Source organism: Tyto alba, unplaced genomic scaffold, assembly GCF_018691265.1.
Source record: "Tyto alba isolate M040663 unplaced genomic scaffold, T.alba_DEE_v4.0 Super-Scaffold_40, whole genome shotgun sequence".
NCBI lineage: Eukaryota > Metazoa > Chordata > Aves > Strigiformes > Tytonidae > Tyto > Tyto alba.
Genome location: NW_024881316.1, coordinates 47,217,024 through 47,237,200, shown reverse-complemented (window position 1 = coordinate 47,237,200; position 20,177 = coordinate 47,217,024). Strand labels below are relative to the sequence as shown.

At 48.8% G+C, this 20,177-nt stretch overlaps 1 protein-coding gene across 1 annotated transcript in view; it reads left to right on the top strand.

Annotated features, from left to right (window-relative positions):
• BLK (BLK proto-oncogene, Src family tyrosine kinase) overlaps positions 1 to 1,681 on the top strand; it is a 44,865-nt gene extending 43,184 nt beyond the window's left edge. The window contains exons 13-14 of the mRNA XM_032993874.2: positions 417 to 548; positions 915 to 1,681. Of these exons, the coding sequence (XP_032849765.1) occupies positions 417 to 548; positions 915 to 1,123 (341 nt within the window). The 3' untranslated portion in view covers positions 1,124 to 1,681. The remainder of the gene's footprint in view (positions 1 to 416; positions 549 to 914) is intronic.
• The last annotated feature ends 18,496 nt before the right edge of the window (positions 1,682 to 20,177 follow it).

Here is a 20,177-nt window from a genome sequence, read left to right as displayed (position 1 = left end):
TTTACCTCAATTTTTTTAATATGCATAATATCAGCTACTCGAGGCATTAAGTTTTTTTCATTATTTGGCCTCCATGTATCAGTATCTATGGATGTTTATAAGCATATACATGTGAAAAAGTCTTTTAAGGTGAAATAGCCTTGATTGCAGTGGGAAAAGAACGAAGGAAGGCAAAGAGATGCCAGGTAGAAATGACCTTTTAATAAAAGCTAGAGATATAGGGAGCAATTATCTTCCTCTGGCCTTATCTCCATAGCTCCACAGTTCCTTCAGTAAATCCCATCACAGCCCCCTGATGCAGCCAACAGCCCGCGAGATCCAGGGCTCAGCTCTGGGGAGCTGCTTGCTCCTGCCTGTGGGAGTAGAGGGAGATGTTGTACCTCCACATGCTATTTCCCTTCGCTTCCTCCGGACAGGTGCCAAATTCCCCATCAAATGGACAGCGCCAGAGGCCATTAACTTTGGAGTTTTCACCATCAAATCTGACGTGTGGTCTTTCGGGATCCTCCTGACAGAAATCGTAACCTACGGCAGAATTCCTTACCCAGGTACAGCGCGCTGCGAATAGGGGATGAGTGTGCATTGACTGCAGAGCAGCTAGTGCTGCTTTACACTTGAAGGCACATACCCAAGGGTGCTCAGACACGCACGCCTGTCTCTTCATGCTGGGTTTCCTTTTCTAGGCTCCCACGAGCCTCAGTTAAGTCTGCGCTAGGAAAAGTCTATAGAGGGGAGTCAGGGAGGGGAAGGAGGGATGGAGGCACAACCCTGGAGAAGGGATGGTTCCCAGATATGGCCCAGCATCGCAGTCCCCCATGACCCTCCAGCTCTGCCTGGATGTGAGCTACTGGGAGGACTGAGTTTTGACCCCAGGGTGCTGAATAACTCCTGCTGGGCTCTGTGTTTGCCTCCAGGAATGACCAACCCTGAGGTGATTCGCAACTTAGAGCGGGGCTACCGCATGCCCTGCCCGGACATGTGCCCCGGTGAACTCTACAATATCATCCTGAAATGCTGGCGAAACAAGCCCGAGGAGCGCCCGACCTTCGAGTACCTTCAGTCGGTCCTTGAGGACTTTTACATCGCCACGGAGAAGCATTACGAGCCGGAGCCTCAGCAGTAAGCCCCCGTCCCATCAGTGCCTGGGGACAGATCTGGAGGAAAGACACCACCCGGCAGTGGCTCCTCGTGTCAGGCCTTTCCCTTTCTCCCGTGCCCCTCCACGATGCATTTGGAGATGGGGAACGAGGAGGGACACGAGGGAGGTGAATGCTGCCAGCTCTGTGGCGATCACGGAGACTAAAGAGGTGGCTGAGAGCTGGCACAGCTCCTTCCTCATCTGCTTCGGAGGTCCGTACCCACTTCGCAGACATCACCTCTGCCAGGAAGGACTGCAAAATCCTATGCGACCCACCTGGACACTGAAAAGCCCTTCAGCCCTACAACTGCAGCCCTGGGGAGAGGGGCCCACGGCCTGGGTGGTGGTATGGGGTGGGGGGGGGGGTGCACAATCTCTCCCCACCTTCTGATGCCACTACAATCCCACCCATGCCGTGGGCAGGGCAGGGAATGTGTCCTGTCTGCACCTTCTTGAGCCACACCAGGCCCCCAAGCTCTAGAGCGAAGTCTCCAGGTGGTGCCACCCCTCTGCCCTGAATCAATAATAAAGAACTGGACACGACCATTTCCCATTTCTTTATTCGGGCATCAGAGTGAGAATGAGCCCCTGTGCCTCCTGCATCCACTCCCAGCCCAGGAAGGAGAAGGGGAGAGGCCGTGGGGCTCCCCGGGCAGCGTGGGATGATTCTGGGGTGGTATCCCGGGGGGGGGGAAAGGCGGGGATGCCCGGAATGCACCCCACTGATGGCTGGCACGGGTGGCCCTGGAGCCCGGAGGCAGGAGATGTGCGTGGTGTGGCCACGAGATGTCCCTCCTTCCCTGCAAATCTGGGTGACTCCTGCCACCCAGCTGATGGGGAAGGGGGAGATTAAATATATATATATATATATTAAAACCCCTCAAAAATAAAAAATATCCTCCACACTTTTCTGAGCCCCTTGCTGTACAAGCTCCTGATGCAGCATCGGTGCGTCACACCAGCCCCACAGCTCCGCACCCAGCACCAGGAGGGTTCAAATGCCATTTCCCTGGTTTCTGGTGCATCTCTGACCCACAGCTCCGGTGGAAATGCTCACATCAGGCTGCAGGGTGGTCTCCAATCAGCAGTAGCACCGGGCTGTGGAGTGGAGGATGAAGAAATAAGGCACAGGTGGCACACTGGAGGGGTGTTGGGACCACAGGAGCGAGCATCAGGCTGGGACCCAGTTGGAATCTCTTTCAGGTTAAGGCGCTGAACAACATCTCCCCAGGGTGCTTTGTCTGCTGTTTTCTACCCCATGAACCAGATTTTGAGTCCTTCTGTAGAGGCTACTTTTCATAGAGTAACAAGGATGCTATGAGAAATGTCAGAGATGACCTGTGTACCAGAAAGAATACCTGACTGTCACCAACATGTGACACAGAGTTACCTGTGCACGGCATTGCCACAAGAGAGCCTAAAAGGAAAAAAGAGTGGGAGGACTCATAAAAAATCTGTAGGGACAACTGGGCTATCATCAGCTACATTCAGTCCAAGGCCTTGATCTTCAGTGCCGTAATATCCCTGTCTGTTGCCTGTGATGAGACAAAATCCCCCACCAGGATTCCAGCATCACTTCCCAAGTCTTCCCGATGGGATCATGTGCTTTTGTCAGCATGAACAGCACTTTGCCTAGCTTGAAATACTGTTTATCCTTCCTTTGCAGACACACAACAGGGAGAAAGAGCACAGGGGGACTGGTTTAGCACTCACAGGTGGCCAGAGTCTCTGGAGATGAATGGTTTGCACAGCTTGGAAATGTCATTCCCTGGATCCTCAGGAGGGGAAGGGGCTTTAATAGCAGAAAGCAATTATCCCAGACCAGAAGGAAGGGAACTGGGTGAGATGATACAACCTCAGAAATCCTAGATCTAGTGGACACACCCTAGGGTGTCCAGGATGTTTTCATAGGGCTGGTGGATAGGGGTCTACGGGAGATCTGCACCCCTCTGGGGCTGCAGCTTGGGCTGGATGGGAAACCTCAGGGTGTGGAAAAGAGCATTAGACACTTGTGTTCAGGAGGTGGGATTCCCCCGCCCCCAAAATGTCTGAACCTGGAGGTGAATCAGCCCCTGATGGCTCAGAGCTCTTTTCTTATCCCACCCATAACGTATCTGATCTGCAACTGCTTTCCACGGCAGACCTATGGGCAGCTTCATTCCTCCTGGAAGGAGGTGAAGTTTCTTCCCAAGCCTTTCTGTGAGCCATCAGAAGTCATCTTCCAATTCAGCATGAACAGCTGGGGAGCAGTCGTGTGGCCAGGGCCTGGACACAGTTACACAGACCTCTTCAGCAAACCTTGTCCACTCATCTCCATCTTCACAACCTCCTTCCTTGGCCCCCCTGAGCCCACTGCTAGTAGGTCTTAGAACTAATTTAAGGTGAATCAAGCTTGGTCCACTTGTTTCAAGGCTCCAAGGGACAAGTTATATGTGCTATTACTATACAAAGCATATTTTAAACTAGAAGCAATTATTAGTCACTCAGTAATTTCACTGGAGTTGAAGAAATAGTCTTTCTCCCTGCTTGAACTCCAGCTTGGTCTTTCACGTTTACCGGGAACTCCATGCAGGACTAACAGATTTCTATTAATGAGATGACACACTGAAAATAAATACAAATAAAAGATACATGATGCATTGGCTGCAAATGCTTCATTGAATTGAAAACTGTGGATCATTTGTGCTGAAGTGAACCAGGAAGAGTTACAGGGTATCTGCTAAGCACTTGTGCATTTCATTATCATCCAAGGCCAAAGAGTCAAGTATTGTAGCTCAATTTAGAAAGGAAATGGATATTTTTATGGCCAATAGCAACATGTGGCCAAGCCCAGGGTGAACACAACAAAGAGGCTATAAGCTGAGCTTCCTCTGAACTAGACACCAGAGCCTTTTTTGTTGATGCTGCACAATTGTTTAATTTTGTTCCCTGCCATGCCTGTGATAAATGGATGGGACAGACACTCACCTGGCTGCATAGTCACACGTGCTTCCACCATGAAGCCATTTCAGAAGCCACTGGCAACTCTTCCTTTGCTTAGAGGAGAGGGACTGGGGGATGTGCCAGCAAATTGAGTCTCTGCAGGGGGTGGAGGGAGATTGTGAGCCCCATGAGCAGCCACGGGTTTATGCAACAGGCACCAAACCCACTGGGAAATGGACCCCACAGCTCCACCACAGCAGAGGTCATTCAGCTGGAGAGAAAAGGACCTACACTCCAGTCTGCATCCTGGACATGCACATCAGGGAGTTCAGTCGAAAACCCAGGTGAGATGTGGGATGCTGTCTCCTGTCACCTCCAACCCAGGAGGCAACTGAACTTCAGGGGACCAGGGTGTCTCCAAAGGCCACAGCAATCTCTGCAAGAGCCCCTCCATCCTCATATCTACCTGGCAGCCTAAGAGGTTCCTCTTCACCATGGGTAAGCTCTAGCCAGAGGCTCACAGGTGAGCCTCAGAGCAGGAGAAAGGTGATAAAAGTGATCCAGGCTCTCAAATCCAGTTTGCGATTCTTGAGTGATCTGCAGCAGAAACCCTATCACTTGTACAAACAGCTTGCTTACAAGGACCCTGTGAAGATACCCAAGAAGAGCATGTTGTTTATTTTGTGCAGGCACGGGGCTGTGCAAGGTGTTTTACAAGAGGTAATTCCTACCACAGACAGAGTATGAACTCTGAATGGCCCAGGCAAGGATTAAAAGTGATACCTAATGATACGTATCTTGCATAATGACCAAGGTAGTCCTTTCATTTCTTCCCGAGGTGCCAGGTGGTCTTTCCAAAGAGCACTGGAACGGTCTTTCCAATTCTCATATGGAAAGACCCAGACCACTGTTATCAGTCTTTGCTACTGCTTTCCCATATAGCCTTGGTCCTTTTACTTCATCCCCATCCTCTGTCTGAAATTTCATCTGTGCAGGTAATGTCTGGTCTTCTGTTGGTGTTGAGTTCATCTGCATTAACACCCTGTTTGCAAGTGGTTTGGGGCTCTGGAGGGAAGGTTTCTCTATTATTTTTCAGTTTTCCACCTTGCAGATGTAAAAACATCCCTGTGGCTGCAGTGTAAAACCTTCTCCAGGCAATATCTATACACTGTGACATCTTAGCAAGGCAGAAAGTGCATCTGGAAACTTGGAGCCAGGGCCAGGGTGGCGAGACGAGGTGGGAGTGAGGGGGAGAGCAAAGGAAAACTAGTGAAAGGGCAGGGCTGCAGGAAGCAGCAGCACTGAGGAAATCAGGTGACTTCTCTGATGTCTAGTAGTGTTTGAGCTCCAGCTGAGGCTTTTCCCATAACCTAGGCATTCATAGCAGTGTGGATTTTGTCATGTTTAATAAAAGAATAAGAATAGCATACGCTATAGGCTTTCCTGAATGTCTTTAGGAAGATGGGTTAGAATCAGAGCAGGACAAGATTAGCTGAGATGATAGAGCAGGGCAGGGAGGAGGGAGCACATGGCTCTACCCATGGGATAAAGACCCAGTGCTTCTCAGGTAAGGCTCCTCTACCCTATTCTTTTTCCTCATGCTATATTATCACTCTGATCTGCCTGACTGTGGCTCACACTGCAACTCTGTATGTGCAGGACTCAACCAGGACAGTGGTAAAGAAGAAAAGTCAATTACATTTCCAGATCTCTGGCTAATGGAGGAGCTGGTACCATTCTGGGGAAGGAGGTTGCCCAACAGAGAGAGGTCTGCATCTACTTTAACAGGACCCTGAAGCTGTGAGGTGGCCTTGGTTGACTAATGTAAAGCAAAAGCAAAGCAGCGATGTATCAAAGTCATGTCCTGGGAAATGAGCTTTTTTTCGATATCATCCCATGGTTGGTTCTTATTCAGTACTAAGCAGAACAGCATTGGTAGCCACAGCTTCACCAATAGTGCCAGGAGCTCAGGACCTCTCTCAGGGTGATACTGCAGAACAAACAAGGGCATCAGTGTCCTACCAGGCTGAGCTCTGGTCTCTAGGCTGCTCCACCAAAGGGAACAATGACCACTTTTTTGCCAGGAGAGACCCCTCGCTGGCCAGGCAGCTAGCTAGGCTAGTGCTTACAGCCATGGGTGACTTAATCTGGCTTGCTCCTCCAGGAAGAAGTCTTGGTTCAGAGCATCCCCAAGGGCTGGTGAAGCTCCAGGCTGGGTCTGAAAGTTGTGAGTGGCCAACTCTGAGCACCCTCTAACCAAAAGGAGAGGGTGAGGCCATGTGTCACAGCCGGGCTGTATGGGTGGCAGAGAACAGAGATGCATTATTGATGTGAAGCAGAGACAAAATCCCCAGCAAATCTGCCCAAGGAAAGGCCTCTCCATCCTCACCAGCCACTCAGTGCAACACCCCATCTCTGCCAGAAGCCGGAAAAATCCTCCATGGATAATGAGGCTCAGGGGGTGCATTGCCTTTATACACTCAGGGCCCATGGCTGCTCCACAGAGGTTTGTGGGATGTGTCAAAGACGCTCCTTTCAGTCCTGCTGGGTTGTAGGTAGGAGGGCTGGAGTTACTTCTGGATGATTGCCCATCCCTCGGTGATCTGAGTCAGGTGTTATGACACCATCCCTGTCTGGAAACTGTTCAAATTTCAGATTTCCTTGTTCTGCTGTCCCTGGGATCTTGCTGTACCCTTTCCCTCTTCTGTCCATGGCGTCAGCAATTGCCCACCACTGGAGACAGGCTGTTACCTGCCTCGGGTGCTCCTTTTCTAGGCTGCTTCCACACCTCCTTTCTCCAGACTTTCCTTCCCCACCAATCTATTCAAGGTCTTTCACAGTTAAAAGTTAAAATTAGCAGTTTATTTAGCTAAAAGGAGAGAAGAGACAGCCAACTTCTCTGTCCCATTTATGATCCTGGGAGCTGGCGTTAGGGGATCCAGCTCCAACTCCCCCTGGAGGTGAGGGAGCCTGTGTTTGTCATCCTTGCAGTCATAAACAAAGGACTTGCAGTCAACTTGCCCTCTCTGCCTTAAATCCAAGGTCCAGATTTGTGCCAGCAAAGCAGGAGGAAGGAACATCTCCATGGCGCCTCCAGTTCCTACCACCATCCTCTGAATGCCAGATGTCACCCTCATCATACCCAAGCCAGATGTTTTACTGGTCATAATTGTCTCTGTGATAGCAAGAGAGTTCCCCCAGCTTTTCAAGTCTATATTTAACTCGTCCTCACCTGATCCCTTCTCCTAGCCTTCTTATCTTTCTTTCCTTTTTTTTTCCAGGGCAGGCTGAAGCCACAGGGTGGAGATAGCAGAAAGGCAGCTGTGACAGGGTGATGGCAGTTTTGCTGCGGTCAGTCCCCTGCCCTGGGTTGGGGATGCTCGGAGGGGTGATGTCTGGTTCACCAGAAAAGGGCACAAATGGTAAAGGGAATCAAAGCCTCAAGCCCAGCTTGGTGCATAGCCCAGGAAAGCATCCCCTGCCCCATGCAGCAGTAACACTCATGTAGCTTGTCCCTTTGTAACATATTCACCAATAATTGGTCCCAAAGAGAAAAAAGCATCCTTGTTTCCCTGATGTACCAGTCAGGGCACCTCCTCTAGGCTGAACTCAACCCCAAACTCAAACACTGGTGCATGAGCCACTGGTAGCCCATGTGGGCAAGTGATTGATGGCAGAAAAAAGGGAAATCACGTGCAGCTTGCTAGGAGGAATGGATGAGCATGGAAACCTTACCTTTGCACTGGGCAGCTATAAATTAAAATGCTTGTGGTGACAGTGCTCGAGAGAGGATATTCTTCAAATATAAAGGTGTTTCCAGTACTAGAAAGAAGCCAAGGGAAACTGCTGTAACACCCAAGCTTTTCCTTATCACTCAATGCCACCTGAAATGTCTGGACAAAACCAAGTTTTTCACAGAGAAAATACACTTACTTCAATTGAGGCTGTCAGGCAGACTCTTGGGATTGACAAACAGCCACCAAAGAGGGGAAGGAGCAATTCATACCACAGAAGGTAGGGGTTTTGGTGGACTTCCTGAGGCAAAACCTGGATATTGGGATGCTAAATGCCCAGTCTAGTGCTTAGTGCCTTAGAGAACAGCTATTGGGGTGAAACTCCTGCACTACAGGTCTCATACACAAAGGGGAAGAGCTGGAGAGGATGAGCTTAAGAGAAGCTGTCCTGGACTAGCAGAGTATCATCATCTGGGTCTAGAGAGCAGGGCCTTGGGGTCATGGTTCCTCTGAAAACCTTGTCCTCTGGCAGCACTGCTGAACCCCATATCACCTGGCCTCTGGCCACCCAGTGAGAGACAAAAGTGTCTCTTGCTGTAGCCCCAATTCCCTGGCCAGAAGGGTGAAGACTATAGAAATATTATGTTCCTGTGAACTCAAGGAAATGGACAACTGAGGAGAAGAAAGAGCCCATGGATGTCCTTCCTGAAGGAAAGTCTATAGCATGAACACAGGCCTTATTAAAGGAGCTGAAAGAGAAGTTATGAATGTCCCAGTTGCAGAAAAACTTCAGATTGGAGGATGCATCTTATTAGACAACAAACAGTCCAACTGCAAGGACCCCCCACACTAAGAATATAGTTCATTCATCCACATTTTCCAAAACATATAATTTGGATGGAAAACTTATTGGGTCTCAGGTGGACCATGAAAATCTCAAAAATAGTGAGACAGTGGAAAAAAAACATTTCTCCAAATCTTCTCTGTATCTTGAGCCACCATGTGCCCCTGTGGCCTACCTACAAGAAGATTCCTTATAAAGCTTTGGAGAGCAACTATTTGAGTCTGGTCCTGTCTTGTAGCTTTCATTCTGGCTTTTCCTTTCCAAAGATGACACTTTCTTGAGGAAATTCTTCATAGTGATGTTCAAAACGGAGGTCCCTGGAAGCAAGTCAAGGTGCTGAGTCATTTTGGCAACCAAGCCTGGACAGTGTGATCCTCAGATTGGGGTATCTTGCTTAGCTCTCATGTTGATGCTCAACTCAGGTATTAACAATCTGCATTTCTTTTGGCCTCACGAGATCCTGAAACATTGTTGCTTCTGGATTTAAACATTGTGGTGGTCATCACTTCTCCATCAAGGGTCAGCAGGCAGTAACAAGAAAGTGGGATGCAATTATCAGCTCATAGTGAAGTCTCTGAAGGGTAAAAACAATAAATGTAATAAGAAGAGTCACACTCTGAGGAAGGTTCAGTGTACGTAAGTGTGAGGCTGCTCATGTGCACCCACTTGACCAGAAATGGGAACTATAACCGTATTGGTGTCTGGGAATGAGGATGCCTAGTTTGGACCTACCTGCCTCCGCTGGGATTTGATGCTTGTATCTGCAGGCCTCTGTTCGTGACATTAACAGTGACTGCAGTCAGTTTTCTGAGTTTTTCTGGAATCTGAGTGCCTGCTGGAGAGCTCTGAGAAAATAGCAGAGGAACAACTTCAGAGCAGAAATTTCAGTGCATTTCTAAGTGGAGAGCAGCACGTAGGAACCTAGCCCAGAGCTGAGCTCATGTGTTTTATTTGAGAGGAAACCCTTGCAAGAAAGATCTGGCCCGACCTCCAGGTTCTCCTCTGCTAAGGACTAACAATGTGATGTGCATAACAACAGACCTTCTTCCCAGTGAGCCCTACATGCATGGCGTGCTGCTCTTCCCTGCCCTACAAGCTAGGGGTCCCAACCAGTCCCCCCAGCTCACCCATAAGGATATATTAGGAAAGGTAAAGACTAGAGCTATATGGGGCAGTGTCCATTGCTAAAAGGATATCCCTCTTACAAAGAAAAAAGTCAGAGCACAGAGACCCTCCAAGCCATAGGGATAAGTCTTGACTGAGGCATGTGTTCTTGCAAGCAGAGGGGCTCTGAACAGGTAAATGTGAGAGATTTTGTCCCATGTTTTATTATCCAGATCAAACCTTTAGAACAACTGGACTGTTCCATCCAGGAGATCAGAAATTAATATCACAACAAGCCCTTCTGCACTTGAAATTGGACCCTGCCCTACAGCAAGGGTGTGCTCTGACCGTCCTTCTCTACCAGCACCTTGCCTTTGCCATCTTCATCTAATGACCTTTGCCTTTGCCAACTTCAGCCAAGGACCTTGAGAGCCTTCCTTCTGCAGGACAAACACTGCTAGAGCTGTTCTGGCTGGTGTTGGCTCTCCAGTACCTTAAACTTTTGAACTTACTCATTACAGCTGTGCTGGTAAACAAAAAGGGTACCTGACTTGTTCTCTGATCCTGAGGCCAGCTGGCCTGGTCTAGCCACATCCACACTTTTAAACTTTCTCAGACTCCAGAACAGAGTGGACAGATCTAAAATACATTTTGGGAATGGTCTCCTGTGTGTGCTGTCTCCAGCCTGATGCCCAGGGATCGTCTGGGTCTATGTTAGTTGAGCTGGGCCAAGCTGAAACTGGGAGAATACTAACAGTTTAGCAGTGCAAATGATCAAATTCTTGGCTGTGTCGAATTTACTAGTACAGATATATCCACTTAGCCAAATTTTGCTTAAAATCACCAACACTGGTTTTCATCTGGTGGATAGAGCCACCTCTCTCCATGGGCCAAAAACCACAGAGGAGTTTAATCAGCCCAACTGCATAGACTGGGAAAAAACACCTCTGCCATCTATGCGCTGGCAGTTATTTATCCTGGGTGTTTAGATGCTCATAGAGGTTCCCAGCCCTGAATTCATATGGGCCCAGAGCCCCCTGTGTAGGCTGTATCTCTAGATCTCCTCTCCTTGAGCTGTGCAAGATCTCCACACAGCTCACGTCGCACCCTAGGTGGTCCTCCAGCCCCACCGCATGGTCGCTTCCCTCTGATAACTCTGAGGTCTTAAAGGTCAACCCAAGGGCAGCGAGTGGACATGTATCAACCAGCTTCGACATGCTGCACTCCAGGAGTAGCTGTGTTTAGACCCAGCAGCTCTCTGATCTTCAATAACCTGGCAGCAGCTTGTAAACAGTGGGCTTGATGTGATAGCATCCTCAGTGAGCAATTTACACCCTTCCCCCCGAAACCCCTGCCCTCTTCTCACTCCCACAGCATTGGGAGCCTGAGGGAGAGGCATGCTCAGAGCCAAAATTGCTCAGAGAGGCTCAGCTTGTGGTCGAGCATCAGCTATGGTGGGTTGAGGAAGGCTGAAAGGGTGGGAGCACTAATGTGTGCATGTGCTCTACATGCACATCTTTGTGTGTGTGGTGCTAGAGAAACACTTATAGGTGCTTCTAAACCATTGCCTTGGTTTCTCTCTTACGTATTTGATCTAAAAAGAGTGGGATAGTGGAAGACTGTAAGTTTTCAGCATGCACCTATAACATCCTAGCCCCAAGATGTGACTTGCAAATCTAAAGCTATTTGTTAGGATAAAAGTAACACCCACCAGGCTAGTGGTCTGAACATGCCTCCTGTTTCCCAGCCTCAGCTCCCTGTACACAGGTAAGGAAGGTCTGAGCCCAGCAGATGGGCTGTATTTTACTCAGAGGGTTTCTCACAGCCTTGTCCTTCCTTGGATGCAAAGGGGTGGGATATTGGGATGGTTCACTGAAGGGGAAATGTCCAACGGATGTCCCTTTTGAAGCAGGAGGAGCTCACAAAGAGAGATGGAGGGAAAGGGGACCGCCACACTGCTCTGTCTCACACTGAAACATGGAAAAACCCCTTTGAACCTCCCTCTCCATCCTGCTTAGTCTGGCATAGGTCTAGCTTGGCCTGGTTAGCCCTGACCCAGACGAGTCCCAGGCATGGTTTAGGGGTTATCATGGGCCAGGGACCATTCCCCATAGTAATTTTGAATGTGGCCATCCTTTTCTGAAAGCGAAGAGAGCTTAATAGGATGGATTCAATCCATGTGGGTCTGCTTGCTTGCGGGACCAGAGTGTCCTTCCACCTGGGAATAAACCGGAGTATGAAGGCAGGAGAAATCAAAGGGCTCCTCATCCAAGTCTCCCCCCCCCCCCCCCTTTCCTTTTCCCCGAGCAAAGCAGCAAGGTGAAGGCCACAGGACAGAGACCAGCTGTGCCAGCTATTTCCAACGCAGTCTCCCATGCAATCCCTGCTGGCGGCCCCACTCCACCTCCTCCTCCTCCTCCTCCTCTTGCTGCGAGCAAGACAGAAAAACAAGCCGACCGCATCCCCGCTCGCTCCGGAGATGTTCCCCAGCGCTCAAGGTAACAGGCAGCGCGCATCTGTGCCCCGGCCCCCCTGCCCACCCCTCGCCTCCCCACGGGAATGTGCTGTACCCAGGCACAGGAGCTTCATGGGGGGGGAGCTGCCTGCGTCAGGCTCTCCTGCCGCAGAGACCTTGATGTCTGCCTGGGAACAGGAAGGCCAGGCAAGGGCTGCGCTTGCAGGCAAGCGTTCAATAACGGGGCTTGGGCGCAGGGTGCTCTGGGACAGAGCCCCCACTCCGAGCTGCTGGCTCCAGGGTGACGCTTCACTGGGGAGTGGGGTGACTGTATTGAAGGAAGGTGCCAGATATCCTCGGCAGCAGGATGAGCAGCCCCCGTGGGATACTTCTAGACCCCATTTACCTCCTCCCCTCAATCCTAAAGGCTTGTATCCCTTACAAAGCCCTGGTGCCTTGCTGTTATAAAAACGGATTTCCTATCTATCTGTATAAGCAACCACTCTGATTTCACATGGATTATAAAACCACAGTGACCTGGGCCCCTGTGACATCTGATGGAAAGGATTTCCCCTGGTCTACAAGCCCAATGATCTGTTAGTGCTAGTGGCCTGGGCCTGAATTAGGACAAGGAACCGTTAAGGCCCTGCAGTGCCCAGAGATCAGATGCAGAATTGCACTTGAACATGCACACACCATGCAGAGGACAATGTCTCAGCCTTTTCTGCAGTCCAGACAGCCCACCCGTCACCAGTATCAATGTGGGGGAAAACAAAAGAAGCTTTTCCATCCTAAAGAGAAAGCTGGTTCTTAGACAGAAGGGCCTCTCCTTCCCTGGTCATCCACTGACCACAGCCAGCCCAGAGGAAGTCAGGTCACCTCCTCATGCCTCTTCTCTCTCATCTTTTTCTCTGGGATGTAACATCTGTAAGGTCCTGAGTGCTCAGCAAGGCAGAGTCACCTTCTTCCTCCTCCCTACGTGAACAGGAGCCTCGGAGCTGCTGGGAGCTCAGCCGTGCATGAGCAAGGCAACCACTTTGACCCATGTCCTTGCGAAGAAAACTTGAGGCACCGGAAAGCACCACAACTTCTCAGAGATAAGGCAGGACCTTGGACGTCACCAAGACACACCCGAGCCCCTAAAAACACCTCACTGCCCTGTGGTTTTCCAGGCAATATTCTTTCCACCTAAGCCTTATGCTCTGTGTTCCTCATCACCAGTTTTTAAGTAGCTTCCACTATACCAAGCCCTCCTCAGCCTTTCCTCAAAGGCAGCACAGAGAAGGCTGGATTTTGGGGTCCCCTATACCCATTTACAACAGCGCCAGCACAGCAATGCCCCAAACTCACCTACAGCCCCAAGGTACACTCCAGTTTAGCAATCAGTCCTCTAAGGCTCTTAACACAACACTTGGCCAACATTCAGCAAGGAAACAACAACATTTTGGTGAAATGCACTGTCCGATCTGCCCAGCAATGCTTCTTTCTGTTCGGTCGCACCTCCTGCCGTTGTTTCAGGGGATGTCTACATATCTGTCTGGCTTGTGAGCTGCTTTTTCTCAGCACAAGTCAAGAGCAAGAGAGGTTGGCTGCCACGCTGCTGAACGGATATGGGTAGGCAAGAAACTGTTTGGCAGGGAGAGTTGACATTAACTGCTCAGGCTATTTAAAAAGGGTGATTTAATCAGCCGAGGTATTTCTGCCCAGCTCTGTGCACGGTACATTTGGCACTTTGCTGGAATCAGACCAGGGTCTTTTATCAAAAGAAGTGTGGAAGGGAAGGAAAAGGCAAAGCAGATGCGGGTGCAGATGAAAAAAAAAAAAAAAAAAAAGAGGGTTTCCAAGGTTCTTCCGTAAAAAAAAAAAAAAAAAAAAAAAAAAAAAGCAAGGAAGAGAAAATAGAGTTAAAAATAATATAATGGCATGTTCTGGGCAGAGATACCAGCGTCCTAGGAAAAATATACGCGTTTATTTTTTGCCAAGAGGGAAATAAAAGGGAGGATGAGGGAGGATGCTGAGACTGTTCTTTGATTTGAAAATGAAGCAAGGCCAAAGAGCAGAGCTGGTCACTGGAATTTTTCAGCAGAATCTGTATTTTATAGCTAAAGTAAGCTGGGCTTGAAACCTTCCAAGTGCAGAAATTTGCTCCTAGGGAGAAGGGCCAGATCCGTTAACATCAGGTGGTATGATACCAAATGCTGCTCAAAAAGGACTGTAGGGAATTCTGCGCAAATCCTTGGATGGGGGTGAATGGAGCTAACGTGAACTCTGCTTTTGCTTTCAGTGGTCATTGGTTCAGTCTCTTCTGCTGTCGAAAAAAGTCGTCACCATATAAGCATGAAGGGCCAATGTCATCCAAGAATTAAGTACTAACTCTCCATCATTTGAGAGGGAGTTAGGTACATGCATTCCTTTAAGGAGCTAACCATAAAGGCTTGTCTGGGAAGACTTTTGCACCATTTTAACTTTATCTCTTCAAAACAGCTCTGGGTTTTGTCTCAGCTGGCTGAAATTTTTCATGACAATCATTAATTCACTGAAAAATGCAGGTTTTGGCAGATCAAGTCTCTTTGCAAGTTCAGGCCAAATTTGGCAAGCTGTTTCAGCCAAAAAAAAAAAAAAAAAAAAAAAAAGAAAACTTTGAAGCATTTTGCCCTGAGTTTCAAAATGAAATTTCTTGCCTTTTCTTTCTTGTGCAATGTTTTTGCCTCAAAACGAAGCTATGAAATCCTTATTCAACTTCTTGTGAGATTAAGTAGTAAAACAAGAGAAAATTAAATATTTGTTATCATTTCATTCACCTGAAAAGAATGATCTGCATTCTTTGTGAGAGGAGGAAGAGATTTGTCCCCCAAACCAGAAGCCCATTCCTTCCTCACCATTACACCATTCAGTTTACCTGGATAGGAATTCCAGAGCACAACACTGGGAAACAGGCACTGCAAAACAGCAAATATCAGCTAAGCCACAGCTTAAACCTCTGAACAAAGCGAGCTGAGTGAGAGAGTCTAGTTGTGCCAGCATAAATTGCAGCTAGTCTGGGAGTCCTGCCAGGACATTTTTTTTCTGTGCAGGGACCACAGAACTTCACCTCTAGCTTCAGGAGGTGTCGTGTAGACACAGTCATCATTACAACAGAAAAATTTCCACCAGCAGTTATATCGAAGTGAAGGAGCTCACACCACCGTAGCTTGTTTCTTTGCGAGCTCCTGTTATCATCTCTTTTTGTCTCCTACCTGCCTGATGCTCTCATGCCAGGTCTCTGCCTCTGAGAGCTGCATGAGTAACATAAGGCATCTCTGAAGCCTGGTTTTCTGGTCTTCAACCCAAAGTAGAGTTGTTTTCATTAAAATTTTGGCCCTGAGGTGCAGGATTGTGGTGTAATCACATAGTTTGTGGCCCACCAGGTCACTGAGGACACCAAGGGTACTTTGGGATCCCATACATTTGCTTCAGAGAAGACCATCATATGGTCATGAACAGAGGAAGGGACTGATCACAGCCCTCAGGGTAACCTGGTCTTTGTCAGCCAGAAAGACTCCACACCATTTTTGCCTCCAGATGGGGGCATGAGCCCCATTGTGCAGAGGGGCACTGCTGGCAGGGTGACCAGAGAGCCGAGACACTGAATTTGGCAGGGTTCACAACACAGTACTTGGAGAAAGTCACCCATGCCACTCTAACCTGGCTCCATCTCTTGTCCCCACTGCCTCCATGGGGACCCTATTTCCACTCCTGATAGTGAAAACACTTATTCCCATTTCTTTCCTACTGTAAACATAAGAAGAATCATTGTAATCAGGACAAGTAAATCTACATCCCTATATCCCACTGCTATGTATACAACAGTGAATCCCTGTATAGTCCTCTCTCCAGTGGCTGCGTTGACGCCTTTTTCAGAGGTAGCTCTTTGAAATCACAGAATCATAGAATGATTTGGGTTGGAAGGAACCTTAAAGATCACCTGGTGCCAACCCCCCTGCCCCGGGCAGGGCCCCCTTCCCCCAGCCCAGGGGGCTCCCAGCCCCGTCCAACCTGGCCTTGAACCCTTCCAGGGAGGGGGCAGCCACAGCTGCTCTGGGCACCCTGGGCCAGCGCCTCGCCCCCTGCACAGAGAACAATTTCTGCCTTAGATCTCATCTAAATCTCCCCTCTTTCAGTTTAAAACCGTCACCCCTCCTCCCACCCCCACACCCCCTGACCCAGAGTCCCTCCCCACCTTTCCTGCCCCCCCTTTAAGCCCTGGGAGGCCGCTCGAAGGTCCCCCTGGATCCTTCTCTTCTCCAGGCTGAACCCCCCCAACTCTCTCAGCCCAGCCCCCCAGGGGAGCTGCTCCAGCCCCCCCAGCATCTCCGTGGCCTCCTCTGGCCCCGCTCGAGCAGCCCCGTGTCCTTCTGCTGTTGGGGGCCCCCGAGCTGGCCCCAGCACTGCAGGGGGGTCTCCCCAGAGCGGAGCAGAGGCTCTTGAGGCAGCCCAGGACACGGTTGGAAGATGGATTCCTCTTTCTGGTGCCTTTCCTAGACTGAATTTGTTCATCGTAGCTTTGTAAAGAAGGAGCAAGTACAGGCACATACTGAATAACACAGTTTGCAGAAGCAGAATTTCTCCAAGAATTTGTGAGAAATGAGCAGAACAGGCCTGAAAAGTAATTTCTGATTTGGCTCAAAATAGGAAGTAAAGAATGTGGTTGCACCACAATTAAAGACAACCTTCTAATATCGCTTGCATAGAAGCAGTAACTAATATTTCTTTCTCTAGCAGATCTGATTATTCAGCTCAGTTCACTGGTAAAGCATCAGCTTCCATTGTAAAATTTCAAGGTGGAAGGTGCTGAGCCACTAATGTCTGCAGAAACTATTGGTTGTCTTTCAAGAAAACTTGTACTCCCTGAGGTCTTAAATAGCTCCAGGGATTAGCAAAAGGGCAGTAGAGGGGCTCCCATAGGGACTTCTAGTTTGTTTTCAGCCTACAATAGCTGTACTGGAAACCCTTGCATCAGCTCTTTGGCACATAAATGTTGCTTGTGGTCCATTCTCAAGCATCCCTTGATGCTGAGACACAAAAGCTGCCATGCCAGCTCATGGTGCTACAGTTATTTTCAGAGTGCTCCTCCAAAAGATGGCCACTCAGGCTGGGCTGCATGCATGGGCTTGTGGAACCGCAGTTCCTCAAACAGCCCTGCACATCATCTCCCCTTCCCGGGTAAATAACACCACCAGGATGTGACTCTCAGCAATGGATCCAAAGGATCCCACAAAATGTTAAGCCCCTGTGTTTAGGCATCTGAATTCACCATAGTCACTACAGTCAATGGAGCCTGGAGTGCAATTCAGATGGATGTAGGTGTCTGCTTCAGCACGAGCTGAATCCCTCCAGGCTCTGCTGACTGCCTGGGCGACATCTCCAGTGACTGTCATAGGACACATTAAGCAGCCATCATGAGCAAAAGAGGAGCTGAAAAACTGCTTTGTTGTGATATTTTTCGATGCAAAGGCAATAAATGATTAAATCTTATCCTTAGTCTGGAGTCTGATCCAGAGGATGTGTTGAAATTTGTAGGAGTCCCAGAGTCTTAAGATTTGGGAGGTCTCTTGTAGCACTGGATTTCTCTTGGACTAAGTAGGCAAGCCCTGTGGCTGCTGGAAGCTGCCGTGTTCATTACACCGTGGTGGATCAGAGCAGCCAAGCAGGGACTAAAAGCCAAGCTTCCCTTGGTGAACATTGACTCCTGAATCACAGATCGCTCTGCTCCCTTTTCTCCTTGTGTTTGGCGCAAAGGTAGAAATCACACCACCTCATATGTCCCAGCTCAGTCCCCCAAGCACTGCCACGAGCAGCTCCTCACACCTGACTTGCTTCAGCACTTCCTAGACCCTCCAGTTTGAGAAGAAACCAAAACTATCTCATTGCTTCTGCCTGTTACAATTTCAGCTAAGTCATAATGATTGCATTTTTTGTAATTGGACGACTCAGCTTCTGGAGCATTTTAAGGAAGCCAGCAGCTCCTAGGGGGATGCTGAAAGCACCATTTTTCCAGCATGGTCTCCAGCATGACCTGCCAGGTCCTGCTGCCTTCACCATGCATGTTTTTATCAGGAGAAGGAGCTGTCCCATAACTCAGGATGCAGTTTGGTGACATTTTCTCTGATGAGAAAGCCAGTTTAGGAGGATCAAGGAACAGTATACAGAAAACAGAGGGGAAGTGAAGACTCTTATCCTAGTGTTTTGAGTGCAGACCTTTTTTTCTTTTTCTTGTCCTTCTCATTTTCCTTGTACTCTTTCTCTCTTTCATTAGTTCTAATCATTGCCTGGCACAACGTCAGAGTAACTGCAGGCTTGGCAGCCTGGGGCACAGACCTGGGGGACATCATTAGGGACACCCTTAAAGTGGCTTCACATCCACCGAGAGTAAAACTTGGATCTGGACCCTTAATGTCTGGATGGGCTTGCTCACAGGCATCTGTAAAATGCTGCTGACATTGACCAGAAGAACACTTCGAAGAGCATCTCCACTTACATTTCTTTCTCTCCTCCAAATGTGGTTGCTCAGAAGAATCCACCGCTTTGGACTGGCAGCTCCAGGTAGTCACGGAGTAGCTTTTGTTCAAGTTGCCCATGCAATACAGGTGGCACATCTGCAGTTCTTTCACAGACGAAATGCAAAGTCAGTCTGTCTCAGATGTCCTGAGATATCCTGGGCTGGGGCAGAGGCAGCCTGGGAGCACACAGGCAAAGCCAGGCTTTGTGGCACCTTCCCATGTGCCATACCTCAAGTCCCTGAAGAAGCTGTCAGATTAACATGAAAACCATGACGTTTCAAAAACATTGCTGAGTTTCAACCATCTTTTCCCCTCCTAGAGAATTACACTTTTTTTTTTTTTCTTCACAAAGGTGAGAACTAGCAACTTTTGAAGCTGAAAGTGCAGGTTTATCATCTTGTCCTGCTATCAGGGAGCTTCCCAGCAAGGCTGAACTAACAGTGGATTTGCAGCAAATCTGTGATGGCCAACATCACTTCAGGTCAGCTCTGGAGGCTGCTGGGGAGGAAGAGCCCGAGCAATTGGATCTGTGAACACATCTCTAGCAGGACCTAGACCCTGATCCCCTTTGTGGTGTCTTCACCTTTTGTTCCTTCCACCCAGCGAGCTCTGTTTCTAGTTGTCACAGGTGCTTTTGGAGTATTTCTTGGTTTGGATGGGTTTGTTTCCAGGAGGGTTAAAGGTACAATCTGCTTCTGTTTCGTTCTTGAGGAATAATGTTTATTGCAATCAACCCTCGGTCACAAGACACAGGAAGAGCAGTGAACGCTGGGGTAAATGAACAAAATTATGATGTTAAAAATGCAGAGAGATTGCCAGGAAACACTTGGAGGATATCTGAAATGCAGCAAGGGAAATGAGATGGAATAAAGGTCTAATTTAGGATTGAACTATCCAATTTGTATTTATTATCTTCCCCCACCCTTTGCCTTCCCTTTGGCCATTTTTAGATCCAGAACCTTTTTTTAGGTTCTCAGATATTCTAGACTGTTTTCATACTTACTCCAGCCACCCACAGGAAAATGATCCTGTGTGATTTACTGCCTGGCCAGAAACCAGAGGTGAATGAAGTCTGTACAACAGCAATGTACACAGCTTCACCCAGCAGCCCCCACTATCTGGCTTGCTCAAAAAGGTGGATTTGGAAACAGTGGGATTTCTACCATGTTTTGGGGCTTCCTCCAGCTGGGGGAAAGCTGAATTTCTCCTGGCATTTCAGATCTTCTCCATGGACCAAATCTCCAAAGGCAGGGGAGGTGCAAAACACGCACTTGGGCACCAGATTTATTTTCCAAGATTTTCTTGCAGGTTAGGTTTTACTAGTCTGTATTTTATCACTTTGCACAAGAATTGCAAATCACAGAAGACCACAGGGAGAAGGAATCTGTCTATAAATCAGAGACTCCAGGCTCCATCCCCACCATCTTACTGCAGCCTCACA